The 15660-nt window shown below is 42.8% G+C and overlaps 1 protein-coding gene across 3 annotated transcripts in view; it reads right to left on the reverse strand.

The window, feature by feature from the left end:
- Window positions 1-1664: 1664 nt before the first annotated feature.
- NR6A1 (nuclear receptor subfamily 6 group A member 1) overlaps window positions 1665-15660 on the reverse strand; it is a 109895-nt gene continuing 95899 nt past the window's right edge. For all 3 annotated transcript variants that reach the window (XM_062590748.1, XM_062590746.1, XM_062590749.1), the window contains 3 exons: window positions 12521-12642; window positions 10383-10535; window positions 1665-9342 (listed from right to left, as the gene is read on the reverse strand). In XM_062590748.1, coding sequence (XP_062446732.1) covers window positions 9254-9342; window positions 10383-10535; window positions 12521-12642 — 364 coding nt within the window. In that variant the 3' untranslated portion in view covers window positions 1665-9253. The remainder of the gene's footprint in view (window positions 9343-10382; window positions 10536-12520; window positions 12643-15660) is intronic.

Genomic DNA, 15660 nt, shown 5'->3' on the forward strand with positions numbered 1-15660 from the left:
TGCTCCTACCCAGGCTGGCCCAGTTTTCCTCAGGAGGCCAAGCCCCAGAGGAGGCCGCTGGACCTCCACTGTGGAAACCCACCAGTGCCAACTTCTCCACCCAGGAGAAGGGATGACCGAGCCACCCATCAGCTCATGGTAAGAGATGGATTTTAAAATCACAGATGGCTGGTGAACAGACGCTCAGCTCCTCCCGGCGAAGCCGGCAGCAAATGGACTTGGAGGCTGTTTAGCCAAAGCCCAGCGGCTCTCGGTACACCCGGGTTAGCATGGCGTTGCAGCGGGAGGCATGGCCGAGCTCTCCTCTCAAAGCTCTTCCAAAGGAACAAGCCTTTGCTCCCTTCCTGGCAGCAGGGAAGTCGCAATGAAGGTATAAACGATTTCAAAAAACCCATAGCGCAGCTGAAGGCGGAGTGTGGGGAAGGAAACAAGGCTTCTCACCGCACGCTCCTCTGCTCCGTCAGCCGGGCAAAGGCTCAGCTCCATACAAAATCTGTTTATTATAATTCAGTGAGTCTGTTCAGACACAGAAGCTCCTGGTACGACCACATCCCATAGCTCAGGAGAATTACGGGGAACACTACACCTTTTCTTTCCCAGCAAGCAGACACTCCACTGTCAGTTCCTTACCCTAGAATCTCCCATGATTAAAATATAGGGGAAAAATCCTGAATACTCCCACATGTCAGAACCCCTAAACATTAAAAAGAAAGATTTTCCATTTCTATAGGTTTAGCAAGGCCACGAGAAGAGCGCAGAAAGGCCGGCCGCCCACGGGGGCCCAGCTGCTCATTTGGCCAGCGCCGCATTACCACTGAATGGGCCTTAATGTATACTCTAATACGTAGAGAAATGTAAATATAAAAAGCACTCCTTAGTCTTTTAACACTCACCTGCCTCAGTGACACGAGGGGTCTTTCACTGATTTCTGCTGTTTCTCTCTGGAGCACTCTGGTCAAGGATTTCTGGTGCGTTTTTCTTGTTGTATTTCTGGTGCTTGCAGCAGCTCTCAAGGCAAGACTCAACCCTTGCTGGTGTTACGAACCCTCCTTTCATTGCAGCTAACAGTAACTGTTGCTTGCCCAAACTTCAGCATGTTCTGGCCATTACCATCTCCATGACAGCCCTGGAGCGACAGCAATATGCGTACCACGAGACGAGTGAAGAGCTGTGACGATGGCAAAAGGGGAAAAGCAGAAAAACTCTCCTGCCTCCTCTCACCTCTTGGCTTAGCAAGGGAAAGCAGGCAGTCCTTTGCACCTGCAACGGGGTGAGAGCCAGAGGGGCACACAAGGCTTTGCTCTGTGGTCTTTCCAGTGACCAGCCTGCCCCAGGCCCAGAAGCACCAGGAGCTCCTGCCACACAGCAGGATCCCCCCAGCAGAGCCAACCCATGGGCCTTCACAGGAGCTGCTGTCCACAACTCTGCACTGCGAACTCCTCAGGGAGGGCTCGTGCACCCTTCCCATCCCAAACAATCCCAACAGTCCCAGGCCACCTCCCAGACATACCACCACTTCCACGACTGCCTTCTCCACGTGAGGACGGAGGAACGCAGGAGAGCCAAACATCTGTCTGGGCAGCGCGTGGCTTGGTCACCACCACGCTGCTGCTGGGTGAAGTGGTTTCTTAGAAAACTCAAGGAAACACCAGACTCGCAACCAGTGCAGAACAATTCACATTTATTAGTTCATATAGCTAACACTCGCTAAACATGCGTTCAACACTTATTGGTCACATTTCCACAGGTAGTCAAGTCGCAGAGCAGAGCAGCAGAGCAGAGACAGGCCAGGCAGGACCCGGGGCCGCCCCGGCTCCTGCAGCCGCACACGGGAACATTCATGTGGTCACAGCATTGCAGCAGCTCCCAAGATGTCCAGCGTGACCAGCTGCCTCTGCCGCAAGCTGCAGCCAGGACAGATGGAAGAAGAGCAGCAGCCACTGCCCAAGCTAACCCGTCCAGGCTCCCGCTCCAACACGGTAAACGTAATAGCTAAACGTTCACTGTTTGTTATGCTGAGGCAACATCCTGCTTCCCTGATTTAATCAAGGGATCATGGGAAAAACGAAATGTTTTACAGAGAGAAAACATCAAGTGGAACATCTGCTGAAGGACCCAAGACTGGGCACAAGCCAATTTTGGAGATGTCCCATAAACCAGCAATGAACCTATATAAACACAAGGGAGTATACTGGACCAGTGTTCCCCTTGGGCTGTAAAGCATGGCTAGACCTAGGGTACACGCACAAGGACTGTGGAAATCCTGGGCTGTAAACACAGCTTCTGCACCACATCTGCCAAAGTGCAGAGCTGGGACCTGGTCTGTGTTTGAGGGGCACCAGTGAAAAAGCAGAAAGCTGCACCTGCACCATGCGGTCCACGCCTGGAGGTGCATGCCATCCATGCCTGGAGGGCAATGCTTGAGCTCAGTCCTGCCAGGCCCTTCCAAGCACAGCCACAGCAGAGAGGTCCAGGAGCTCCTGCTGGATCCCCAATCCTGGCTCTCTGCTACGTGGGCACACACAGCCCCGGCCATCAGGCCAACAGTGGCTCATGACCATGGTAGCCACTGGGGTGCCACTGGTTGGTGGAACATTGCTGTGGGAGCTCCTTCATGGCATGCTCAGCTGAGGAGCCTCTCCTGCAGCAGCTGGTGGTCCAGGTTGGACACAGAGTCCAAAATGTCACCTGCACATTGAAACACTTCTGCAGCAACCCAGCCACACCTCACAGCAACAGAAACAAAATGCAAGACCTTCACACAGTGTTTTTCACTGGCACTGAACACTAGCAGTATTCTGTTTTTTCACACAATCCCTTTGAGATGATAAACAGGATGTCACACGAGGTAGTTTTGTTATGGAAATTGAGTCAATAATGTTATCAACTATTACAAGACATTTTATAAATTGAAAGAAAACAATGAATCACAAAAGGCTTTGTTAAGGTTGATCGTCATCTGGTTTCAATTTTTGTTTCTTTTTGCCCTTGGGGGCATTTCTTCCACTGAACCATGTTGCTTCTTACATAGACTTGTTAAAGGTCAACTGCACAGTCTCTCACCTTTTTTTTTTTTTTTTTTTTTTGAGGGAAAAATATTGCCTGTACTGGGCTCAGTAGCACTTTGCATGGTACTGGTCTGAACTCACATTTGCACATCCTGGCCATCCTGGCCTGTGAAACTGCTGAGAAAGCGTTTTTAGCCCTGTGAACATTGGCCAACTCTCGCCAAGTGCCACGCTCGCCCTGTGCCGGACACGGTGCTCGGCCAGCTCACAGTCTGGACGCAGCCATTCTGGATGCTCTTAGCGGTTGTAAGCAAACTACTTTTATATGTCAGTGTACTTCTCAAACCATTTGAATGAATCTACAATCCTACCCGCCTTGATGAGAAGTTGTACTGACTGGAAATTCAAATCTCTGACTCATATGTGACAGATCGACTACAGCAATATTGTGACTGCTGTCAGGGAGTCTGTCACGGTGAGAAATATCAATTTTTCTCCTCTCTATAAGCACTAAATGTAATATATTTAACATCCAAGGCAAAAAGATGAGGTATTTGCAAACTGCTTTGAGCATGGAAACACAGATCAATCTGTCCCGGTCATAGGGACTGTCGTGCCTTCAGCAGAAATGCAGTTCTCTGAAACGATCGTATCTTACACTTCAGCAATACCCATAAGAACTAGTATGGGACAGTGCAGGGTGAGGCAGAGAAGGGCTTCAGCCAAAGAGAAGCAGCAGCACAGCCAGCAGGACGTTTTTATCGTCCTAGTTCGATTTCGTCTACCTCTGTCCTGTTCCAGCATTTGCAGCAATTTGTGGCCACCTTCGGCACATTCGGGCTCTCCAGCAAGTCACACTGGAAGACGCAACGCCCACCTTATAGCTCAGAATAACCAGTACAAAATGAGCCCAGGATTCCCCTTCCTATGGGCTGGCAACATAAAACAGCAATGTGCATTTTAAGAATGAAATCCATTTATATAGCCATCTAATCCTTTAATGTAAGAACTTCCCACAAGCAAAATCAGAAGGTTTTTCCCCCCAAATCCCTATACAGGGGGGTTATTCAGTTTTTAAACAGTTCTCCAAACAGGTCATGAAAGAAGCAACTGCTGCAACATCAAAACTAGGGTTTCTCTGGGTCACATTTTAAATACTTATCCCTGAGCTTCTGTGTATTGTAAACAACACACTGAGAACCCAGAGAAACACCACAGCTTGACACTGACGTCTTATGTATTATCCTTGATTTACACATCATCTACAACTTAAAAATTAGCTTCATACTTAAACTAGTTCCCCAAGTTTCCCCCTTTCTCCTGCCTTTTATGTGGCAGGGATGATTGCCGCTTATTATCCTGAGAAATACAGAAAAAACAACATTTTCACAGACACCAAGCTTCATAGCTTCAAATCAAAACCAAGAAAGAAGAAAGAATGAGTGGTAAATAGCACATTCACAGGAGATTTTTTGTTTTAAAAAAGTAATAAAAGAAATTCAAGTTTTTTAAAAAATGTTGGTTTGAAGGACAAGACTTAAAATCATTAATCTGAGTTGGCCATGTTGTTGTTCTGTGCAAAAGCCTGAAGAGCCCCTTATCCACGCCAAGGCAGAGGCTCTGCCGTGCTGCAACAGAGTGAGGGCAGGCACAGAGGGCAGGCAGCAAGCAAGGCCCACAGCAATTGCCATCCTTTAAGTGAGTAATTAAAGCCTGCCTTCTGTGAAGCTCAGTTTTGGATTTTTCTGTGAGCCAGGCCCAAAGGGCACTGAGGCACACATTTGGAAGGAAATCAGCTGGGAACACAGCAGGAGTCCTCATCACTCAGGCTTTCTTGCATTCAAAGCGATACAAGAGGCCACGAAAAAAGGTTGTTCCTAGAGAATTGGTCTTATGGAGCAGTAGCCAGCAGACTTGGAGAAAACCTGCTCTCTCTAGGGAATAAGAAAAATCCTCTACACTCCAGAAAATCCTGTGCTGCTGCCACTGCAACTTGTTTTCATAGAACAGGGTTTTCCATGTTTCTTTCTTCCCCACTGACCAACATGTTTGCACTGATCATTTGGAAAACCTACGGTTTCCCTTTTCCATTTAGTCTTTACTGTGATTTGACTATAGGCTGGAAATGCTCAGAATTTAAGATATATAAAAAAAAATCCAAAGCTCCACTCTGCTCACCCGAAGCCTGCAAGGGCCCTGAGCAGCACCCTCAGCTAATAGGTATAAGAGAAGGATGACAGCAACCGGCTTTGTTACCCTTTGGAAAGCAGCAAATGCATATGTGAAACTTGCAATGAAGATCACACATCTCTTTCAATATATATAATCAAATATGATACCCCTACCAGCCAGCTAGCTCCAGCCAGGGATCGGAGAGCAACATGCTGTTCAAAATGAAAAGAAAGATAGATAAAAATGAAGCCAGAGGGGACAAGGGACCCTGTTATAAAGGTGCGTTGCATTTGGCTGTAAAGTTAGCTCCTGCTGCATTGGCTTTGCCAAGTCCCAAACCCATCAGTTTAAAGAGAAAACTGGCATCTATAAGCATCCTGGCAGCATCCAACCATCCCACAACCCTCTCTAGGGGCTGGGACACGTGAAAGAGAAGAACTTACTACTGACACACGTGATGGAATTAAGCCTCAGTTCATGCACTGGAATGGCAGGAAGCCAGAGGCAAGCAGCTGATTTCAAAGAGCTTTCGCTCAGATGCCTGGGGTCTCGCCACTCGAGCTAAGACCCATTGCTGTTAGCTGGCAGCAACAATTTCTGTTATATTCCCTACACTGGATGATGTGCTTCAGGCTGTAAAATTGCAAATAAGCTTCCTAGGCAGAGTTCCTCTGAATATGTGAGCCAGAGCATTTCAAATTTATGTCCCAAATCTCTGTTCAGATTAAAAGTAACTCTTCGGCTTTCTATCTGCACAAATACTATGAAGGAGAGGAGGGGGTCAGTCAGCCAATTTATCTTTCAAATCGGGGATAAAAATTGACTTGTCATGGCAGAAAATTCTACCAAAGACTATTATTGTTGATTGATTCCTCTATGACAGAAGGTCAGATAAGCAACAGCAGATAGATACCAAAGATAATGAACTTCCCCCTACTAGCATTAAGCACAAATAAAATATGAGTCCCTGTAAACTGAATGTTATGTGAAGAATGGAACAAAAATTCCAACCTTTCCAGGGTGTCCTTCAAACCAAATTCACAAATACATCTAGTGACTGACCTAATGTCTCTACATTTCTATCTACATTCCTACCTTCTCCTAATACCTGAGTTTGCAATGCAACACATTCACTTTACCCTGTTTAAAAAATACAAGTCATTAGAGGACTTGGGGCAGAAGATATTAATAATGACTGTCCAATGAGTTAATTCTGGTTTGGAATGTGTGTGTATATATAAACACACACACACACACACTTTACCTGCAAGTTTAGCAAAGCTCTTCTACTCCCTACAATAAATCAGTTATTTGTAAATGGATTCTGCTGCCAATCAGCCTTTATAAAATTTGGTTTATACAATAGGAAGTCAAACATTCCTGTCCATTCATCATCACAAATACATTTAGAGACTTTTTGTTGGTGGTGGTGGTTCAGCACTACTCTTGGGAGTCTATTTTGGCTAAACACAGAGTAACTTGTAGATGATTTTTGTTGGGTATTTGGCAATAAGATGACCACTTTTATGTACACTAATTAAAACAAACTCTTACTCATCAATAGATTATAATAATTCAGTAATTGTAGAATAATATTACTCCTATGCAAGTTAACATTTCCTTGAGTGTAGAAAACAGCAAGCCAGAAGATAACCCGTAATAAAAAGATCATATGAAGCTACTTGAAAATTAAAGTTAAAAGCTGAGAAATACTTCCTAACTTACAAACAGATATTCTAAAATCTTCCCATTTACACTTGAGGTATATACTGTATGCAGAAGGCTTTCCTGAGAAATATGTGCTTGTCTCATTTTACAGTCAGAAAGTAAATGAGATTTACAGAACTAACTTTGGATTTGTGAAGCTATATCAAACTGAACTGCTGCTGGTCCCAGCAGCTGTTACCCGTAACATCATATTTAAATAATGAAAAATGAGCAGCTAGTGGACTTTTCTAAAAGGGAAACAATCAAGCTGGAAGATTCCCAAGCAGAATTACAAAGAACATAATGCTGCCTTGGGTCTATGTTGTTAGTCAACAGCAAGTTCTTACAGGTTAAGTTTAAAAGGAGCTGTCAAGATCTCCTGCAGAAAGCAGCAGGCAGCACCTGGTACATAGAATAACTGTTGACTAACTAGAGATGTGCCAAGCTAGTGGGATGCAAGGTCTCTTGGGGTTGCTACCGAATGAGTATGCTCTGGTGTGTAGGTAACATGGAGGAAGAAAAAAAGACTGAGGTGAATGGCATTTTTCTCCTGTTCACCACCAGTCACGTTCATTTTGACCTAATAGCAGCTTCAGTACTTCTGAGGAATACTTACTCTCTGCCATACACAGCTGTTAACAGGACAAGACAAAAGCTAGCAACTGGTTCCTCCTGCCCTGGAGGAACAGAACTTGCTTCCCAAAGTAGTTTAAAAACAGCATTCAAAAATTCCTTGATTAGCCCCCAACTCACTACATAAAGATCAGATTCACTACTAAGGACCAGGGAAGAAAAATCAGCCAGGATAACATAGCTGCCTAGAAGAATGACTGAGCCTTTGGAAGTTAATTCTTAATGAAGGAGATGAGAGAAACAGTGTCTCATCTAACACCATCACCACTACCACCACTAGCAGGAGATCATGAAAACACCCCCGAGTTTAGATAAACACCAGTGCTGAACAATTACTCAGACAGCTACCTAGCAGTCATTAAACCTTTTCTCCATGCAGTGTAATTGTGTGGAGTTGCTACGTGGAAAATCCAAGCCTTGTAACACCTAGGATGAAACAGTTTATCAAGTATAGTATTAATACCATTTTTTTCCTGATAAAAAGGGATTCCACTAGGCAGTAATACATCCTGGTGCAATATGACTGAGAATCATGCATTCCCTGAGTCCAGCAGAGAAAGCCATGACAGAGGATACTAGAGTCCCTCATCGCAGTTACATATGTTTCATTTAACCACAGGGTAAATTAACTGTTCCCAGAAATGGGCTGCTAGTGATTGCTGCAATGCAGAATTCTCCACAACAGTCAGGTATCATCTTGGGGGAAATATACTGAAAGGGGCAATGCTGCCTCTTCTCTATTTAGTTTTTTCCTGCTTTTGTGAACTTAAAATGGATGTTAAGGAAGTGATTAGAAATTATTTGCATCCACTTTGTTTCTGCCAACAAGGGAACCCTGTTGCTGGGCTGTTGGGAGCCTGCTCTGAACGGCAACAACACATGTTCAGTTGATAGAAAGGCTCTGCAGCAATAACAGCAGATCAACCAGTGAGGCTGGGCTTGGGGGCAGGAGACACTCCTGCGTCCCCCAGGACGGGAACAGGGCTTGGGAGCCTTTCTCAGCTTTGCAATGCTACAATTCTTCCATGTCAGAATTCAAGGGAACCACATGCGTTACCATCTGCATCTGAAAACTGACAAAGGAAAAGAAACAAGCTGGCTAGACAGACTTTTCCTTCTTCTCCGTTCCTTTTTCTTTTCTTTTCTTTTCTTTTTTTTTTTTTTTTTTTGTTATTGTTGTTTTGTTGTGTTTCTTTCTTAAAGCAAAAAAGCTTGGCACTTCTCTAACATCCACTTCTCAAAAATTGTCCATTTGGGATGCTAACAGCTCTATCAATGAAGTGAGGCAGTTTGCTCTCTATGACAAATGCTTTTGGAAACAAATCACGGAAAGAGCAGTGCGCAAACAGTATCTTCTCGTTGAGGTAGTCTTAGTCATCTCAGTCCCCAGCCCCCAAAATATAAAAGAACTAACCCTAACAAACACTGTAACATTAAACATCTTCACATTCTGTAAACTGCTAGAGAATGCATCTGCTGCATTCCTACAGAACCATGTGCATTGTGTTGAAGATCATACATTCAACTCTGTCGTGAAATAAATATATAGGAAAAAGAGTAAAAAAAAAAACAAAAACAAACAAAAAAGATTCTTGCTACAACAGTAGGGGCATCCATTGCCCTGTCTCAGCAATTCCCCACTGCCTTGATCATGTTTTCCCCCTTTCTTTCCACGTGAGCCGGTTCCCTGCCTGAGGCACCGGAGTAAGGCACAGGGCTGGGGCATTTTGGGCTCACTCTTTGCTCACACTTGTCTTGCAGGAATGTAGAACGGCCTTAAAAAGAAGAGGCAGCTGCTCCAAGGGGACATTCACCATTTTTCCTGTTAAGAAAGAATCAGAATTAGCAGCCATTCCTGAGCCAGATTTTAGAGACACCTAAGCCAGCCACACAGCAAGAGATGGTTTTACCTTGAACCCCTCAGAGAAACAGTTAATCATCCTATTGCTACATTAGACATTTGATATTCATTTGGACACAACAGGATTTATTATTTACTGAAATGAAAGCTAAATAAATGGACAAAGTCAGACCAAAATGATTTCTCCACAATGGAGCTGTTTTTATACAAACTGGGAAAAACTAAACACCATCTCTCCTCAAACTCCCTTGTAGATCTCAACGTGTAAATTATGAGAGTCATTCTGTGATTATTATCTAATTTGTTACAACAGAGTAGGATGAAGTATACAGAGCCTTGACATGGGGAGGCAAATATCTTCCCTTACCATAACATCCAGGAACAAACAATGTTTTAACAATACCAGATCCTTTAGATACAATTAGTGACACAATTCAGTTTGTAAATTCACCTGTAGATTTCAGATGTCCTAAATTCCAGAAGAGCTGACACCTAGGGACTGCATTTCAGGCCCTCCTGCCACTCTGGTTATAGTGTGCTCCTCAAAACAGTACTTTAGGGATACCTCTATTGCTGTAAGACAACTACTCAACCCAGGATTAAATCCATTTGAGACAAAACACCTCTAAGTTGGAGTTGAAAGGAAGAAACTGAACTGACAATCTAACCAAAGTACTTAAAAGTGTGCCACTTCAAGTAATGCATGCTTTGGGTGCAAAGAGAGAATTAAGAAACCGAACATAGTATCATGCCTTTCGATTTAGAGAGCGTGTCACAAGGACAGCTCGCAAAAGAGTCCATTTAGCTGGTTGAATTAGAGGGGGCAGGAGATGATCTTAAAGTCAAAGGAGACAATTAAATAGAAAAAGGTCCCACATAAGCAGACAAGTTGCCCACCTAAGTAGACAAGAATTTTATTTATAAATAGGGCTAAGATTCTTCTAAAAGCAAGTCTCATAATTTTCACATGATCCCACTGGGAGAAGAGCTCAAAAAGTTACCTGCAATGTATCGTATCTCTGGCAAACACATCATTAAATCCGGAAAACGGTTTGGCTGATGTGGATATTTGTACTCTGTGAAATCCTGGCACACATACCAATACCGCTTATTCAACTGTTCCAGTTGGGATGCATTAGTCAGACCCCTAATGTCTGAAAGTAAACATGATTAGAATAATGAAAACATGATGAAAACATTAGAACAGCAGCAGACTCGCACTTATTCTCATCACCACTTCTTCAGGAAGGAAAAAAAAAAGGTGTTTCTAAAACTCTAAGCTGGGTAACTGCTTTGGAGACAGACTTCAAGTGTACAGTTAAACAGAGATTAAAATTTCCATCTCCTCTCCTAATATACTCACATCACAGATGAGTCTTCATATGAGGATGTGGGGACAAGATTTCCTTCCGTAAAAGACATGGATGAGAATAGGTAATGTCCTAAGCTGCTCATCTTCAGAGATCAATGAACTCTTGGGGAGATAACGGCTCTAGCAACCTTAAATCCCCACCTGCCTTTTGTAAAGTAGCAGTATGTCAAGGCTTTAGTCCTCACACTAGCTTCAGTGCAATATTTCCTCAGACAGAAACATGTTGATTTTAGCTATATCATCTTGGCTGAGGAAAGCGTTCAGCTCTATAATTCAAGGTATCATCATATTTCTCCCCATCTGCTTATGAATTATAACATATGAGCTTTATAAAACTTGTCAAGTTCTTATTTTAAAATGTAGCTTTGTACCAATGTCAAGCAATGCACACAAAGGAAAAATGGACATTTCTAAGCTATCAAAATGGCAGGAAGTCACATTGCCACATTTCAGCATGATCAATGACATTTGCACACTGCTTGGTGTCCTGGGAAGGATCCGGTGTGGTCGAGAGAAGCAAACGACACGACCCTTACTGCAGGCTTACTATTGTAAGACAATATGACGGAAGAGGCATTTATCAACTGCCCAAAAGCTGACTTTTAAAAATAATTTTCAGGTATTTCACTTAAAAAAATTGCAAGCTTCAACTAAAAATAAAAGAAGACAGGAAGTTAATGAAAATACATTTTGGAAAACAATGGAAACAGCTAAAGAAGTGTATTATCCAGTGTCAGGAAACTGTCCAGGGAAGCAAACCGGAATCTCAGTCCGGGCACACATTGAAGCGTCAGCACTATCTCTTGGTGAAAACGAGTGGGGGAGGAGAGAGTTTTCAGCACATTTTTATAAAGTGCAACCATCTTTCACAGCACAAAAGACTTCAGAGACATTTATTTCCAAAACGACTACTGAACACCACCAATTAAGCGTTTCCCTTTCAATAGCCTTCTTCATTTATGCACACACATACAAGAAAAAACATCCTAAGAGGCCCCCCAGAACTGTCATCACAACAGTTCCTGGAAACCATGCTGCTGAGGAAAACCCCCTTTCTATTCCACACTATTTCAGCCCAAAAAATTTGTTAAGAAATGACTAGGATCTTCCAACACGTTGAAGAACCTATCTGCATTTCATTTTGCACTGACTTTACAGATTTTGAAACATCTAGTGTCTTGCAACAGACTGGACTGCTGGTTTCACTCTGCTGGCTAATCTTCAGCAGGTCACAGTCCCTTAGTAGGCAGAATTCACTGCCTCCAAATAAATACTTCATTTGTTATTATTTTTCACTCTTAGAAGTCAGCATTAGGCACAGAGAAACGTACTGATGAATAATCCAAAAAGTAAGAAGCCAGCAAGGCATAAATCATGAAGGTAACTGTTTTAAAGAATCAGTAAAACTCTAAAAAAATGGAGGATCAGTAATACAAAGCCACTTTTTAAAGCAGAAAAAAGGATAAATATATTTTTCAATAAGGAACCTTTGAAAGCTCTCTGTATGCAAATAATCAATGCTTACTTTGGAAAAAAAATCATGTAAATTAACAGTTTTACAAGTATCCTTTAGTTAATTGCCTAAACAGTTACCTAACACAACAATATTTTTAGATGACACATCCTTGATTGGTGAAAAGTTTGTTAGAGCAGCTGGTAAGCGATCAGTTACCCTTCCTCCCCTTTTTCATCAGGATAGCCAAGACTGTTCAGGCCGTTTCAGATAATTTCTCCAGTGGAACTGATTCCTTCCTTTCATTTACTCACCTTGATTTAAGAAGTTAATGGCTTTCATACACGCGTACTCCTCATTGCTGACCTTCAATTGATTAAACTTGCGAAAGAGGTAGATCAACCGTTCCATCACCTCCATCCCCTCCTCACTGAATCTAGAGGACAGAGAGCACACACTGATTTATACAAAACAGAGTCCCCATAACAAAGGCAAGAGGCTTATTAAAATAACTTCAGGAATCTTAAGATTTTGCAATAGAATTCAAAAAGTCTTTGTCAAACTCCTTCAAGTCTGCTGGCATTATTGGAAATAGAAATTGGTAGTAAAACTGCTCACTACAAACATGACTGCTACAGACATTTTAGCAAAATGAGGGTTTTAAGCATAAAACTGTCTCTTGGTACTGCAGTGCACTGCCAGCCTCCTCTGACAGAAAAAAAAGGTTTCCTGGAGTCTGTAAAATGTTGCTTCAAGTAACATTGGTTTACACTGCCTTATATCTAACAGTGGCACAGTAATTTCCATGTCCTTTACCTAACGGACAGGTAAGGAAAAACACCTCTCTAAAATTCCCAAGAGTGACAGATACCGAATCTACACCTCTACACCGTTATTATTTATGGCCTGTGTGCTATTTGTTAATCTTCTGGACATGAGATGTACCCCAGTGAGGATGTGGTCCCTTTCACAGACCAGTATGACTACAAATACTAGTAAGTATTAAAACACAAATAATCAAAGTTAAACTGAACGAAATCCCAAGTTACAGATCTAATGTCTAAGCTGGCTACATGATTCAGCCTTAAGTGAGGCACGTTGTTCCCTTTTAAAATCTTTCCCCTCAAGTGGGGCATGCAGGATTCATCCCACGTCATAAATGCATATCAAGACCAAATGAGGGGGGGGGGAACGATATTACGATGATATTACGAATGTCATGGATTCACTTCTGGGATCTGGAATCAGCATTTATGTCGGACCTTCAGAAACATTCACCACACCCAAGATGTGTGGGCTTTTGAATTTGTCCCTTTTCCATAGGGAGAGCTTTCTGCCTCTCAGGATGGCTGCACTGGTTTTTGTCAGTATGATACGGTGCACAGCGGGTAGATGGGCACATCTGTCAAACAACTGCAAGGGGTAACTTAAAGCTAGCAGGTGAGCAGGCGATAACAGGCCAGGGTGGGAGTCTGATGCTCAACACATGATAATAAACTTCTAAGGAGTTTTAGAGACAGGAGGGGGATGAGATCTTTCCAAGAAAGCCATCAGTATGAGGCATGGGAATTTTGTTGGAAGCAGGCTGCACATTTATTTCTCTCTGAGCTACCACACTTGCCAAGTGAACCCAGTAATAGGAACACTGAGGGTAGGAGAAGGCATGCAGCTGTACAGTCTACACAGCTCCCAAAATCGTATGGGAAACTGTCTGATGGAAATCTGGAGGATGTAGAACAAAGTGGTCAACACGAAGGGAATGACAGGCTTCTTCAAAAGGAGCCAAGTCCTGCTTTTGCACCAGCAAAAAAGAAGCGGTGCAAGCAGCAGCTGGGAAGCCAAGATTGGAAGGTGCAGGGAGCCACTCTCCCGCACCCAGCATCAGGCTTCAGAGGGTCCCACTTGTGCCAATGGCCAGTAATGGTCTCTCCTGGACACACTGTACAGCAATACAACTAGTTTGAAAGAACCTGTACATTGCGTAAGTCTTCAGAAGTGGGACAGAAGTGTTCTGGCAAACTTCAGCTGCATTCTGGCGTTGTGCGGTACAAAGAACAAGAGCACAGGCAGAAAGCTATCTTTGAATAGAACAAAAATAGAACCCTTTTCACTGAATAATACCTTATTTTGGCATGTATGTTTGTTTACTTCAAAGTTATTTGTAAAATGCATGGTCGAGTTTGGCCTCAGAGAAGTGAAAACAAGCTATTTGAACCTCAGGTCAATTCTTCAGGAAAGTAATATTGTAAGTGATGAAAGCCTTGTCGGCTAATCTAAAGTTGTACAAGTTTTCTTGCTCTCAAGTTGACATTAAAAATCTTGCAGGTGCAAGATTGTAAAGCTCAAGAAGTTAATGAGCACAAAGACCACTCAGTCGTCTGCTGGGTTTAATTGTTTTTAGAGCATGCACATTTTTACCAGCCACTCATCACTTCATAAATCCAGGAGAGCTCTTCTCTCGTTCCTGCAGTTGAACTGTCTTAGTTTTCTGTGCATACTTTCCTCCCCCTTTCAAACAAAGCTGTTCTGTTTTTCACAGCCCTATTTCTTCCCGAGGACTGACTCCTCCACACGCTCTTGCAGTTTACACCAGGCAAGTCTCCGGCTATGAGTTATCAGGATTAGCCTGGGAGGCGGGGGAAGAGACACGGTATCCGAAGGGTGTTGGGGGAGGTCAGGAATCTATTCATTTCATATTCATCTACAGAAAAACAGCACACAAAAAAGAAAACATTTGGTCTAGAAGGGCAACAGAACATTCAGCCTGTTTTAGAATCGATTAAAGTCCAGGAGCTCATGAGCTCATCCTATTCATTCATTTATCACCTACCTAAACATTAAGATTACTTTTGTCACTTTGCTAAATAAGAACAGGAATTAACTCGAAAGCACCAGACTATCTCAGCTCAGAGCAATTTCTACATTGGCCAGGATATCAAATGAACATCAATTTGCAATAATTATTAATCAATATCAGCATTCTCTAAGGAAACAGAGGCTCTTCAAAACAGCATAGGTGTCAGACACTTCTCTGCAGATTTCCCTCATGATTTTCAAGGAACTGGATTCCAAAGAAGATAGAGGATAATGTAGCTTTTTTTTTTTTTTATGAATGTACAGTATAGAAAAGATTAATATCCATGTACTGTACCACTAGCATATATAGATATTTAAGCTATGGATAAACTACCATAAAGACAACTGGAAGACTGAAAGGCAGTCATATAGCTTAAGATCTCTCATCTGTGCAGCTTCCCACTAAATGGCCTTTTTGGTCTACACTTTTCCATTTTACTAATGACAATGATACTTGAAAAGCTAAATCACAAAAACAGATTACAGGAAACATTCTACTACTAAGAACACTTATTTTCATCCATGTGCACAGATCTGTGAAGGACTTTCAAAGCCACCAGCTTTGAATTGCAGTTTCTGAAGGGCTAGGATTCCTCCT

Source organism: Rhea pennata, chromosome 18 (assembly GCF_028389875.1).
Source record: "Rhea pennata isolate bPtePen1 chromosome 18, bPtePen1.pri, whole genome shotgun sequence".
Taxonomy (NCBI): Eukaryota; Metazoa; Chordata; class Aves; order Rheiformes; family Rheidae; genus Rhea; species Rhea pennata.